General features: G+C 45.8%; 1 protein-coding gene across 2 annotated transcripts in view; it reads left to right on the top strand.

Annotated features, from left to right (window-relative positions):
- The first annotated feature begins 975 nt into the window (after positions 1-975).
- LIMS2 (LIM zinc finger domain containing 2) overlaps positions 976-14442 on the top strand; it is a 43121-nt gene continuing 29654 nt past the window's right edge. The window contains exons 1-2 of one of the 2 annotated variants that reach the window (XM_081052746.1): positions 1020-1089; positions 2323-2379. In XM_081052746.1, coding sequence (XP_080908872.1) covers positions 1079-1089; positions 2323-2379 — 68 coding nt within the window. In that variant the 5' untranslated portion in view covers positions 1020-1078. Of the gene's footprint in view, positions 1090-2322; positions 2380-14442 lie in introns of both variants that reach the window. The other variant, XM_081052747.1, reaches the window with a different exon arrangement.

The raw sequence follows: 14442 nt of genomic DNA, 5'->3' as shown, positions 1-14442 counted from the left end.
TACCTAAGATTGTCGAGTTCGGCTCCTGGCTCAGAGGGACGCCCCTCCGCCTTGGCCGGGGGCGGGGGCGGGGGAGGAGGAGGTGGGCTGCTGGAGTGGGGGGCAAGGTCAGCGCCCAGAAACGTGTGGCCGCGGTGCGAAGTCCGGGCTTGGAGGCCAGCGGGGGGTGGTCTCAGCACCGCCCCTCTGTCACTCCCCTAAACCCCGCCAGTGTCCACGTTCCGGGGCGGCGGGGCGGGGTTGGGGGGGTTCGTGCGCGTTGGTTTCAACTTCACTCCCTTTTAAAGGAAAGCTATGCTGGGAATTCAGGAGGTGGCACACGAAGCCCCAGCGGGAGGCCGTGACCCACGCCTCACGCCACGCTCGGTGTCCCGATAGACGGGTTCGCACGGGCTGCGAGCCTCCGGCCGCCCCCGGCCCCGCCCCCCCCCGCCCGCCCGCGCCTGCCCGCGCCCCCCCGCCCCCACTCCCACGCCCCCCCGCCCCCCTCTCTGACCCCCGTCCCCCCACGCCCCGCGCCCCCCCCCGCCCGCGCCTGCCCGCGTCCCCCCGCCCCCACTCCCACGCCCCCCACGTCCCCCCGCGCTCCCCGCCCCCCCGCCCCCCTCTCTGACCCCTGTCCCCCCCCGCCCACGCCCCGCGCCCCCCCCCGCTCCCCCGCCCGCGCCTGCCCGCGTCCCCCCGCGTCCCCCCGCCCCCACTCCCACGCCCCCCACGTCCCCCCGCGCTCCCCGCCCCCCCGCCCCCCTCTCTGACCTCCGTCCCCCCCCGCCCACGCCCCCGTCCCCCCCGCTCACGCCCCCGCCCCCCCGCGCCCACCCCGCCCCCACCCCCACGCTCCCCCGCCCCCCCGCGCCCCTCTCTGACCCCCGCCCCCCCCCCGCTCCCCCGCCCCCGCGCTCCCCCGCCCCCCCCCGCGCTCCCCGCCCCCCCGCCCACGCCCCGCGCCTGCTGCGCGGCGGGCGGGGCCGCACTTGGCCTTTTTTGGGCGTCTCCCTGCTGCCCAGACCCGCAGGCGCCCGCGGCGGAGGCGGCGGCTCCGGGAGTCCAAGGCGACCTGGCTCAGCGCGCGGCCACCATGACGGGAAGGTAACGGCCCCATCCACGCCGTCCACGGAGGGCGTCTGTCTGGGGGGGACAGACCCCCGCCCCGCCCCGCGCCCTTCTCGCTGCGCTGAGCCGCCCCGTCCCGGCCCGAGCTTTGCGGCTCCCTGGGTCGCAGAACCTGGCAGGTCAGGGGTACTCCTGCCCACCCCACAGGCTCCCTCTGCGGTGGAGACCATTATCCCCTCGCTAAAGGAAAACCAGAGCTCAAAGGGGCTCCTGGACTTGCCACAGGTCTCACACAACTAAAGGGCAAAGCGCCACCACCCGGGCTGGGGCTTCGCCGGCTGCCCTGACCCCCAGCTGTGTGGTCATGGGGGGCCTGGACTCTGCAGCCTTCTGTCTCCTCTTGAAGCCTGGAGTGGTGCAGCGCCACAGGAGTAGAGGGTCTGCGTGGGGTCCTGGCCAGAACTGCACCCAAGCACAGACTGCCCTGGGCCCCACCGCCTCCACCCTCAGGCCCCGCATTACCATTTCGCAGATGAGGTAACTGAGGTCTCAGAGGCCTAATGACTCATGAGGCCGGCCACATGTCCACCGCTGCCTGGCCAGTGTTGGCCTCCGCAGTCCTTGCTGGAACGTGGCTGGGTTCAGGTGCGTGACTCGAGCCGTGGCAGGAGAATGCTCTTCTCGTGACCCCTTGACTTGGTTTGTGGGCTGAGGAGCCTCTGTGGCTTTGCTAGGAAAAGGGTCTCGGGGACGCAGCGCCCAGGAGGAATAGGAGCAGCTACACAGGGCAAAGCAGAGCCCCCAAAATGCATGCTTCGCAGGGTGGTCACCTGCCCCACAGGGGCACGCGGCCTCTGATCGCTGGAGGGCGGCCCCAGGAGCCCAAAATAGCATGGGTCTTGTCACCTAGGTAGTCCCGGGCTCTGGGGGCCTTTTGCTGCCCACTACCCCATCCTCCCGTTTCAGGTCTACTGACAAAAGTAGTGCCCAGTGCTCACCTTCGAGGCTCCTGCCCTCCTGTTCCTTACAGGGTCCCCCTGCCAGCTGCCTAGTCCCCTCCCTACCCTCCAGAGCTTTGAAGGAAAAGAAAGGCGAAGCAAAACAGGGACAGAAGCAGAAGCAAAATAGATCAGTGTGGAGGTGAGGGTGTGATGGTGAGAGGTGGTTATTCTGGCACAGCAAAGGAGGCAGGCCGCCTGCTGGCAACTGCTGCCCTGACACCCTGCAAGGAAACACATCAGAGACCCAGAGGTACCTCTGTTCCTTCAGCAGGAGTCCTTTCGCCCATGAGTCCCTTGAGCTTTCCGTGGAGGTGGAGGCCATCAGGTGAGTCTGCTGACAGCCCAGCAGAAGAAGCTGGGAAGGCAGGCGGGTGGTGGGCGCAGGGGCCAGCCTGCCCTGGCTGCTGCTGTGGTCCAGTGGGCACCCTGAGCCTGACAAATGCCGGAACAGGGACCAGAGTGAGCCTTGGAAAACACTGAGTCAGATATTTCCTTATAAAAGTAATACTCCTCATCTTGGAGATTTAGGAAAACCCAGAAACGTGAAAGATAACAGAAACATGAAAAGAAAAAAAGAAAACACACAGTTCCATTCCTCAGAGATGCCCTTAGGAACACTTTAGAGGATTTCTCCTTTTCTCAGGGTATATTTTCTCTCATCTTTTTTCCGAGCTGGGAGTGGTCTGTGGGCATAGGTTTGTGCCCTCCTTTGCAGGCCTGGCTTGTCTGCCCTCCACACACAGGCATGGGACCACACTGGCTGAGAGATGGACATCTGACTCAGCCTGTGGAGTGGGCGAGGTTTCCCCTGTCTTAGAAGCTGTGGGGTTTCATTTTCACTCTGTTTCATGCCACCATGCCCTTTCCATGTCCACTGTACTCGTAAGAGCAGGACAGCTTTCACACCTGAATTGTGATCCTCCCCACATCGTCCCTTGCTGCCTGGACGCACGCTGACCTTTGGAAACAGCCTTCTCATTGAACACCTCACACACCTCAGGGGCTCTCCCTGCCAACAGTGTCAAGTCGCAGCTCTGCGCACATGGGGTAGGCAAGACCATAGGGCGGGCAGTGGGGGGAGAGCATTGAAGTGACCCAAAGTGACTTGCAGGGCCATGCACTCTGGAAATTCACCTCTGGGTGCTGTGTAGAGAGAGAGCTGCTGAGGAAGAGGTGGGAAGGAGGGCGGTTAGGAGGCCAGCAGTGAGGGAGGCTGCTCCCCGGCGGTGTGGACGAAAGAGGAGTTCTGTAATAAAACTGACACGTCCAGCGGCAGAAAGTAACGCACAGGGCGATCTGACCATAAACTCCTAACTGGACGAGTCATGGTGGTCACGCCCCAGGCCTGTCGCTTCTTTAGTAAAAGCCTTTTTGTCGCCTTAAGCAGCCCTGTCCATGGTTCTTGTGCATCTAGGTTAACACACCTTTGAAGCGCCCCCTTTCAGATCCCTCAGAGGCGCGACCACCTTCAGGAGAGCACATCGTCTTGTTCACTGTCCTGTAATCTGGTCTACACCTTGCTGGCTCCCACCTCCATGTAATCTTCCTCACTTTATTCCAAATGCATAACAGCAACTGCAAACTGTTATTCTCAGAAGCATTCACTCAGTCTGTTGAGAGCTTGCCTCCAGGTGTATCCTCTGTTGGGCTCAGATACACTATAATAAACTCTTATAAAAAATTTTTCTACAGGTTTGGATGTTCCTACGTCCCTAACAGTTATGGGATAGGGAGGGGATGGACCCAGGGACCTGGGAGGTGACGTGGACAGGACCTGACCAAGAAGGCAGGCCCAGTTGGTGGTGACAGGTGTGGGAGTGGAGGCAGAGCTGGCTGCGGCCACGAGGCATTTGAGGAGCTGTGACCAGTGGACAGGGAAACAATGGGAGGCAGTGGAAGAGAGGATCTGAAGCTGGGTGGGGCTGAGCTGGGGCCCCCAGTGTGGGTGTGTTTAGGGAGGGCGTGCTGTGGGAAGAGGAGCTCAGCCCTGGCCAGCAGCCCAGTGACTTTAGACCTTAAAAACAATGTCCCAGCTGAAGAGACATTTGGCATCACCACTGTTCTACAGGGAGGATATTAAGGCCCAGGCAGACCGCACACCCTGCGTAGGGGCCCAGCCTGTCACTGGTACCCCTCTCTACCACCACGATGCTCTCACCCTTCCCCACCACCCTCAGGAGTATGCCCCATGTTCCCCGTGGCAGAGGAGCCTGCCAAGGTGCAGGCAGAGTGGCAGCCAGAGCCCCCAGGACAGCATGTGGGCTGTGATGGCGCCAGGGCTTTAAGCAAGGTGTGAAGCTGATGACAAATGATGGAGAACTGGGCGCTGGCCCCAGACCGGCCAGGCTGGGTGCCACCATGTCTCTTCAGCTCCCTCTTTCTCTTCTGTTTCTGGTATTAACTCCTGCTCTGACTGACCAGTGGAGCACAGTGGGAGATAGAGGGCCTGATCCAATTCCGGGCTGTAAATAACCCCACTTTGGCTCATATCCAACCTGACATAAACCGGTGCGCCCAGTTCCTGCAGAGTTACCAGTCAGCACTGGCAAGTTGGTTCAAGTGGGCGCAGGCACAGCATGACTGTGGAGAGGGACCAGGCTGTCCATGCACAGCGGCTGTCCTGGCGGCTGTCCTGGCTCTCAGTACACAGCGCTTCTCTCGGCTCCACATGTCCACGTGTTCACTTGTGGTGGACATTTGAATTGTTTTCACATGAAAAATGTTGCTGTGAACATTTCTCTCTATATTTTCCGCTTTCTTGAACATAACAGAGGGTGCCAAAACTGTATGCACGTTTTAAGAAAGGAAAAAAGATGTATTAAAATTATAATACTCAATATATACTGATAACAAAAGATGAATACAAGTCATGTGTATATATTTTCTGGACACCCCTGGTATACTTAGGAATGGAATTTCTGGGTTATATGGTAACTATGTCAAACTTTTTGAGGAATTGCCAAGCTGTTTTCCAAGTAACTGTACATTTTTACATTCCCACCAGGAATGTATGAGGGTTCCAATTTCTCTACATCCTCACTAACTCTTATTATTGTCTGTTTCCATGGGTGTGAGGTGGTATCACATTGTGGTTTTGATTTGCATTCCCTAATGGCTGTGATGCTGAGTACCTTTTCACCTGTATATTTTTGGAGAAATGTCTATTCAAACTCGGTGCCCATTTTAAAATTGGATTGTCTTTTTATTGTTGGATTGTAAGAGTTCTTTATGTATTCTAGATACTAGACATTAATCAGATATATGATTTGCATATCTTTTCTCCTATTCTGTGGATTGTCTTTTAACTTTCTTCATAGTGTCCTTCAATGCACAAAAGTTTTAAATTTTGATGAAGTCCAATTTATCTGTTCTTTGATTACTTGGGTTTTTGGTGTCATATCTAGGAAACTGTTACCTAATCCAAGGTCATGAAGATTTATGCCAATCTTTTCTTCTAGGAGTTTTATAGTTTTAACTCTTACATTTAGGTTTTCAGTCCATCGTGAGTCAGTTTTTGTATGTGGCCTGAAATGAGGCTTTAAAACCATTCTTTTGCATGTGGTTATCCAGTGGTCTTAGCATCATTTGTAGACAAAACTATTCTTCCCCCACTGAATTGTCCTCATAGTCTTGTTGAAAAATCAATTGATCATGGGTGTATGAGATTATTTCTGGACTCTCAATCCTATTCCATTGATGTATGCCAGTACCACACTGTTTTGACTACTGTAACTCTGTACTGTTTTTAAATTGGGAAATGTGAATCATTTGACTTGGTTCCTTTTCAGGTTGTTTTGATTATTCTGGGTCCTTTGCATTTCCATATGAATTTTAGGATCAGCCTGCCCATATTTGTAAAAAAGGCAATTGGAATTTTGATAGGGATTGTGCTGAATCTGTAGGTCAGTTTTTTTGGGGGGGAGTATTGCCATCTTAGTAATATTAAATTTTCCAACCCATGGACGTGGGATATCTTTCCATTCGTTTAGGTCTTCTTTAATTTCTTTCAACAATGCTTTGTAGTTTTCAGTGTGTAAGTCTTGCACTTCTTTGGTTAAATATATATATATATATTCCTAAGTATTTTATGCTTTTTGCTGCTAGTATAAATAGAACTGTTTTATTAATATCACATTCATGTTGCTCATTGCTAGTGATTTCGCATGTTGATCTTTTATTCTCAACCTCCCTGCACTCATTTACTAGCTGTGACAGATTATTTTGGGGGGGGAGAGTGTGTTCTTTAAGGTTTTCTACATATAAGGATATGTGATAATCAACCAGAGATAGTTTTACTTTTTGCTTTCTTTTTTTTTTTTAAGTTTATTGGGGTGACAGTTGTTAGTAAATTACATAGATTTCAGGTGTACAATTCTGTATTACATCGTCTATAAATCCCATTGTGTGATCACCACCCAGTGTCAGTTCTCCTTCCGTCACCATATATTTGATCCCCTTTACCCTCATCTCCCACCCCCCATCACCCTTACCCTCTGGTAACCACTAAATTATTGTCTGTGTCTCTGAGTTTTTGTTTCTCATTTGTTTGTCTTGTTCTTTTTGGTTTATATACCACATATCAGTGAAATCATAGGGTTCTCTGCTTTTTCTGTCTGACTTATTTCGCTTAGCATTATTCTCTCAAGATCCATCCATGTTGTCACAAATTGTCCTATTTCATCTTTTCTTACCGCTGAATAGTATTCCATTGTGTATATGTACCACAACTTCTTTATCCATTCATCTATCGAAGGACATTTTGGTTGTTCCCATGTCTTCGCCACCGTAAACAAAGCTGCAATGAACTTTGGAGCACACGTGTCTTTATGGATAAATGATTTCAAATTCTTTGGGTAGATACCCAGGAGAGGAATTGCTGGGTCATATGGTAATTCTATTTGTAATTTTTTGAGGAACGTCCACACTGCCTTCCATAACGGCTGCACCAGTCTGCATTCCCACCAACAGTGTATGAGGGTTCCTTTTTCTCCACAGCCTCTCCAACACTTGTTACTATTTGTCTTGTTGATGATAGTCATTCTGACTGGGGTGAGGTGATATCTCATTGTGGTTTTTATTTGAATTTCTCTGATAATTAGTGATGTTGAGCATTTTTTCATATGTCTATTTGCCATTTGTATGTCCTCTTTGGAGAAATGTCTCTTCAAGTCCTCTGCCCAGTTTTCAATTGGGTTGTTTGTTTTTTTGTTGTTGAGCTCCATGAGTTCCTTGTATACTTTGGATATTAGCCCTTTATCGGAGGCACTGTTTGCAAAAATCTTCTCCCATTCCGTTGGTTGCCTCTTTATTTTGTCGGTGGTTCATTTTGCTGTGCAGTAGCTTTTAAGTTTTATATAGTCCCATTAATTTATTTTAGCTTTTACTTCCCTTGCCTTTGGAGTCATATTCATAAAATGCTCTTTGAATCCAAGGTCCATAAGTTGAGTACCTATGTTTTTTTATATGCAGTCTGTTGTTTCAGGTCTTATGCTTAAGTCTTTGATCCATTTTGAATTAATTTTGGTACATGGTGACAGATAGCAGTCCAGTTTCATCCTTTTGCACGTGGCTATCCAATTCTGCCAGCACCATTTATTGAAGAGGCTGTCTTTTCTCCATTGTATGTTTTTTGCTTCTTTGTCAAAAATTATCTGTCCATATTTATGTGGTTTCATTTCTGGGCTAAAGTCAGGGAGTGTGGTACCTCCAGCATTGTTCTTTTTCCTTAAGATTGCTTTGGCTATTCGGGGTCTTTTGTGGTTCCAAACAAATCTGATGATTTTTGTTCTACTTCTTTAAAAAATGCCATTGGGATTTTGATGGGGATTGCATTAAATCTGTATATTGCTTTGGGTAATATGGCCATTTTAACTATGTTGATTCTTCCAATCCATGAGCACGGAATGTCTTTCCATTTCTTTGTGTCTTCTTCAATTTCGTTTAAAAATGTCCTGTAGTTTTCAGCATATAGGTCTTTCACAGCCTTGGTTAAGTTTATTCCTAGGTATTTTATTCTTTTTGCTGCAATTGCAAAAGGAATTGTTTTTTGTATTTCTTTTTCTGAAATTTCATTGTTAGTATATAGGAATGCAATGGACTTTTTGTACGTTGATTTTGTAGCTGGCAACTTAATGTATTAGTTGATTGTTTCTAACAGCTTTTTGGTGGAGTCTTTAGGGTTTTCTATATGTAGCATCACGTCGTCTGCAAAGAGTGACAGTTTAATTGCTTCATTCCCAATTTGGATGCCTTTTATTTCTTTCTTTTGCCTGATTGCTCTGGCAAGGACTTCCAACACTATGCTGAAATGCAGAGCTGATAGGGGACAGCCCTGTCCTATTGCTGAACGTAGAGCACAGGGCTTCAGTTTTTCACCATTAATTATGAGATTAGCTGAGGGTATGTCATATGTGGCCTTTATTATGTTGAGGTATTTTCCTTCTATACCTATTTTATTAAGTGTTTTAATCATAAATGGATGTTGTATCTTGTCAAATGCTTTTTCTGCATCAATTGATATAATCATGATTTTTGTCCTTTATTTTATTTATGTGATGTATCACATTGATGGATTTGAGGATGTTGAACCATCCTTGTGCCCCAGGGATGAACCCCACTTGGTCGTGATGAATAATCTTTTTAATGCATTGTTGTATTCGATTTGCTAGAATTTTGTTTAGGATTTTTGCATCTCTATTCATCAGAGATATTGGTCTGTAGTTTTCTTTTTTTGTGTTGTCTTTCCAGGTTTTGGTATCAGGGTAATGTTGGCCTCATAAAATGAGTTAGGGAGTACTGTCTCTTCTTCAATTTTTTGGAAGAGTTTGAGCAGGATTGGTATTAGATCCTCTTTGAAGGTTTGGTAGAATTCACTAGTGAAGCCATCTGGTCCCGGACTTTTGCTTTTGGGAAGGTTTTGGATGACTGATTCAATTTCGTTACTGGTGATCGGCCTGTTTAGATTTTCCAGTTCTTCATGGTTCAGCCTTGGAAGGCTATATGTTTCTAAGAACTTGTCCATTTCTTCTAAGTTATTGAATTTGGTGGCATATAGTCCTTCATAGTATTCTTGGATGATCCTTTGTATTTCTGTGGTGTCTGTGATAACTTCCCTTTTTCATTTCTGATTTTGTTAATTAGTGTCTTCTCTCTTTTTATCTTAGTGAGTCTAGCCAAGGGTTTGTCGATTTTGTTAATCTTTTCAAAGAACCAGCTCTTTTTCACATTAAATTTTTTCTATTGTCTTTTTGTTATCTCTTTCATTTATTTCTGCTCTGATTTTTGTTATTTCCTTTCTTCTGCTGACCTTGGGTTTCATTTGTTCTTTTTCTAGTTCTTTAAGGTGTAACGTGAGGTTATTTATTTGAGATTTTTCTTGTTTCTTGAGATAGGCCTGTAATGATATAAATTTCCCTCTTAAAACTGCTTTCGCTGCATCCCAAAAATTTTGGTAGGATGTGTTTTCATTGTCATTTGTTTCTATGTATCTTTTGATCTCTCCTCTAATTTCTTCTTTGACCCAGTCGTTCTTTAAAAGTATGTTGTTTAATCTCCATGTATTTGTGTTTTTTCCTGCTTTCTTTTTGCAGTTGATACCGAATTTCAAAGCCTTGTGATCAGAGAATATGCTTGGTATGATTTCAATCTTTTTAAATTTGCTGAGGTTGATTTTATGTCCCAATATATGGTCTATTCTTGAGAATGTTCCATGTACACTAGAAAAGAATGTATAGTCTGATGTTTTAGGATGAAGTGCTCTATATATGTGAATTATGTCCATTTCATCTAATGTATCATTTAGGGCTGCTATTTCGTTATTTATTTTCTGTTTGGATGATCTATCCATAGCTGTCAATGATGTATTTATGTCCCCTAGTATAATTGTGTTTTGCTTAATTTCTCCCTTTAGTTCTGTTAGTAGTTGCTTGGTATATTTCGGTGCTCCCTGATTGGGGGCATACATGTTTATGATTGTTATGTCTTCTTGTTGTATAGTCCCCTTTACCATTATGAAATGTCCATCTTTGTCTCTTGTTACCTTTTCCACACTGAAGTCTGTTTCATCTGATATCAGTATGGCTACACCTGATTTTCTCTGGGTACCATTGGCTTGGAGTGTCAATTTCTACCTTTTCACTTTGAGTCTATGCTTGTCCTTGTAGCTGAGAGGTATCTCTTGGAGACAGCATACGATTCAGTTTAGTTTTTTGATCCAATCTGCTACTCCGTGACCTTTTATTGGTGAGTTCAGTCCATTTACATTTAGGGTGATTATTGATATGTGAGGATTTCCTGTCATTCTATCTTTAGTTTTCTGGTAAGGTTGTGTCTCCATTGTGTCTTTGCCTTTTTCTTTTTGTCTATTATTTCTGTGGTGGTATTCTATGATGTTTCCCTGTGTTTCTTCTTTTATTACAGTATATATTTCAGTTCTGGATTTTTTTTTGAGTGGTTACCCTTAAGTTTATGTAATAGAAAGTTTGACATTTAGAGTATTCCATTTTCTCCAGCACACTTACTTTCTCCATTCCCATATTCCGGTTCAGGCCTTCACTCTCCCCAGTTTTATATTGCCACAAGTTGTCCCTGTTGATGGTGGTCTAATAGCCTCCTTTAGTATTTCTTGTAGTGCAGGTCATGTATTAGAAAATTCCCTCAGCTTCTGTATGTCTGGAAAGGTCTTTATTCCTCCTTCATATCTACAGGATATCTTTGCTGGATGTATTATTCTTGGATCGTAATTTCTCTCTTTCAATAGTTTGAATATTTGGTTCCACTTCCTCCTGGCTTATAGAGTTTCTGCTGAAAAATCTGATGATAACCTAATGGGCTTTCCTTTGTAGGTTTACCGTCTTCTTTTCCCTGGCTGCCTTGAGGATTCTTTCTTTGGCATTGATTTTAGACAGCTTCAATACAATGTGCCTTGGAGAAGGCCTGTTGGGATTGAGGTAATTAGGTGTTCTATTTGCTTCTTGGATTCGAGGATCCATTTCTGTCCACAAGTTTGGGAAGTTCTCATCAACAATTTGTTTGAATATATTTTCTGTTCCCTTCTCTTTTTCTTCTCCTTCTGATATGCCCATTATTCTTATATTGCTCTTTCTGATGGCGTAAGGAAGTTCTTGCAGAGTTTTTTCATTTCTTTCAAGTCTCAAGTCTCTTTCTTCTTCCATCTATGTCATTTCCAGGTTTCTATCTTCGATGTCACTGATTCTTTCCTCCATCTGGTCAACTCTACTACCTGAGCTGGTTATTTCATTCTTAATTTCTTCTATTGAGTTCTTAATCTCCAGAAATTCTATATGGTTCTTTTTTAAAATTTCAATCTCTTTTGTAAAATGCTCATGTTGTTCTTTGGTTGTGTTTCTCAGTTCATTAAACTGCCTTTCTGTGTTTTCTTGCATCTCATTGAGTTTTTTCAGAACTGCAATCTTGAATTCTCTGTCATTTAAGTCACATATTTCCATATCTTTAAGCTCCTTTTCTGGAGACTTTTCACTTTCTTTCTGAGCTGTCTTGTTGCCTTGGTTGTTCATGGCAATTACTGATTTATTATTTCTCTTCCTAGACATCTACAAGAGTGGATTCTGCAACAGGTTGATAGGAAGAGGTCTTTATTTCGTTTTCCAGTACTTGTTGGTAGAATGTTTCATTTTCTCTCCGACTGCAGCCTTTCTCTCTCTCACACGTTAGTGCTATGTTTTCTCTGCTCTACTCCAGCTTCTCACACAATGGGGCGATTCCCTGGGAGACGGGCTTCTCCTCTGTTAACAGTTCACCTGGGTCACAGGGCGCAGTGTCCGTGTGGGTATGTGGAGAGCTTTTGAAGTTCCAAAGCTCTTTCTGCACCAGATTCAGAGCCCGTATGTTTCAGCAGTTCTGTTTACTCCTGCAGGGATTCGCCCAGATAGGTGGGGCCAGGGGCGGGGTGAGTTGTGAGAGGTGGCCCAGAGCAATGGCGGCGACCACCACCACAGCCGGTCCTGCTTCCACAGCTCCCTCCCCTTTGCCGGAACTAGTTGAGCTGCGAATCTGTGTCTGCGGTCCACAGTTCTCAGAGCAGCAAATATTCTGTCCTTTGATCTGACACTGCTACTTTATCGCTTCTAGCACCGGGCAGGTGGGGGCGGGGCGAGCTCTGGGAGGGTAGGGAGGGGGCGGCTAGTCTCCGTGCCTAAGGCTTTGGATCTCTGCTCTGTAGTGAGGGCTTAAACCACCGATTTCAGCCCTCTTCCCTCAGTCTTTGCTCCGAGGTCTCTGTCGTGAGCATTGGGTTCAGCCATGTTATATGCTGCCCCCTCAGCCCTGTGGGCCGTAAGCGGAGCCCTAGCAGTCCGAGTCCTTCCCTCTCCTGCAGCTGCGGAAGATCCGGGCGCAGCGGGCTCCGAGCACTGAGCTAGGTCTGTGTCCTGCGCCCGCGCGGCTCCGTCTCCGCACTTCTCCTCTCCCTCCTCCCCCACTTGCGCAATTCGTCCACCTGGAGGTGAATTCAGTAGTGGGCCTGTTCCTCTTGCCTGTCTGCTGCACAGGGAGTCCTTTGTGGAGTTATAGTTGTTGCATTTGTTGTAAATTCCAGGGGAGCTTTTCAGAGGCTCACCTCACGCCGCCATTTTGATTACGTCTTACTTTTTGCTTTGTATTGTGGATAGCTTGAATTTCTTTTTTTCCCTTTAAAAAAAAATTTTTTTTAAAAATCTAATTGTCCTAGCTAGAACCTCCAGTGCAATTTTGGAAAGAAATGGCAAGTCTGGATATCTTTGCCATGTTCCTGACCTTAGAGAGAAAGTTTTTAGTCTTTTAACATAGGTGTGATGTTAATGCTGGGTTTTAATCAGGTTGAAGAAGTTCCTTTCTGTTCCGATTTTGTTGAATGTTTTTGTTGTTGTTGTCTGTTTATTTGTTTGCTTTTTTGGCCTTTTTAGTCATGAAAGATTGTTGGATTTTGTCAAGTGTGTTTTCTGCACTTAATGTGGTGTTTTCCTTTTACTCTTCTGATATAGTTTATTACATTGATTTTTGGATGTTAAACCAACTTCATTTTCCTCTGATAAATCCTATTTGCTGATGATGTATAATACTTTCTACAGGCTGCTAGATTCAGTTTTGTTGACAACATTTGTATCTGTATTCATAAGGGTGATTGATTTGTAGTTTTCTTGTGATATTTTTGTCTGGTTTTGGTATTAGGGAAATACTGGCCTCATTAAATGAGTTGTTCAATCCATGAAGTGTTCACTCCTGGTTGATTTTTTGGAAGATTTTGTGAAGGATTGGTGTTAATTCTACTTAAATATTTGGTAGAACTCACCAACAAAACCATCTGGTCCTGGGCTCTTCTTTGTGTGAAGTTTTTTGATTAACTATACAGTTTCTTTATGTGTTACTAGTGTATTTGTATTTTATGTTTCTTCTTCAGTTGTTTTTGGTGGTTTGTATCTTTCTAGGTATATGTTCATTTCAGCTAGGTTTTTAATTTACTGGCATACATTTTTTCATAGTATTCCTTTGCAATCCTTTAAGTTTCTGCAACTTCAGCTCTCTTCTTTCATTCTTAATTTTAGTCATTTAAGTGTTCTCTTTTGTCAGTCTGGCTAAAGGTTTGTTAGTTTTATTGATCTTATTAAAGAACCATCCTCTGGTTTTATTTTCTCTAATCTCTATTTCATTTATTTCTGCTCTAATCTTTATTATTTCTTCCTTTATGCTTGCTTTGAGTTTAGTTTACTCAATTGAACTTCCTTTGAGTTTTAGTTTCTTAAGGGGGGAGGTTAAGTTATTGATTTGAGATCTTTTATTCCCTACCCCCCACCTTCTTTTTTAATGTACAAGGCTGACAATTATGTTCGCTAACTCATCCTAGAAAAAGTGCTACATACCTCATTGCTGAATATCACTATGGTCTACGTCGAAGTCCTCCTCTTTGGAAGCTATGCACCGACGCCAGTGCCTAGTCCACCCTTCAAAGCAATTTTGGAACTCTTTTTTTGGAATGGCCATCAGAGCTGTCATCATATTACCCTGATGTCCTGAATGTCATCAAAATGTCTTCCTTTCAATATTTCCTTTATATTTGGGTAAAGAAAGAAGTCACTGGGGGCCAGATCAGGTGAGCAGGGAGGATGTTCCAATACAGTTATTTGTTTACTGGCTAAAAACTCCCTCACAGATAGTGCCATGTGAGCTGATGGATTGTTGTGATGCAAGAGCCATGAATTGTTGGCAAAAAGTTCAGGTAGTCTTACTTTTTCATGCAGCCTTTTCAGGACTTGCAAATAGTAAACTTGGTTAACTGTTTATCTGGTTGCTACAAATTCATAGAGAATAATCGCTCTGATACTTTGCGGGAGCCATCCTGCCAGGCCCAAGTTGGAAAGACAGCCTCGTTAAC

Source organism: Rhinolophus hipposideros (assembly GCF_964194185.1).
Source record: "Rhinolophus hipposideros genome assembly, chromosome: 6".
Taxonomy (NCBI): Eukaryota; Metazoa; Chordata; class Mammalia; order Chiroptera; family Rhinolophidae; genus Rhinolophus; species Rhinolophus hipposideros.
The sequence above is the reverse complement of the archived record's forward strand: the minus strand, read 5'-3'. Positions and strand labels throughout refer to the sequence as shown.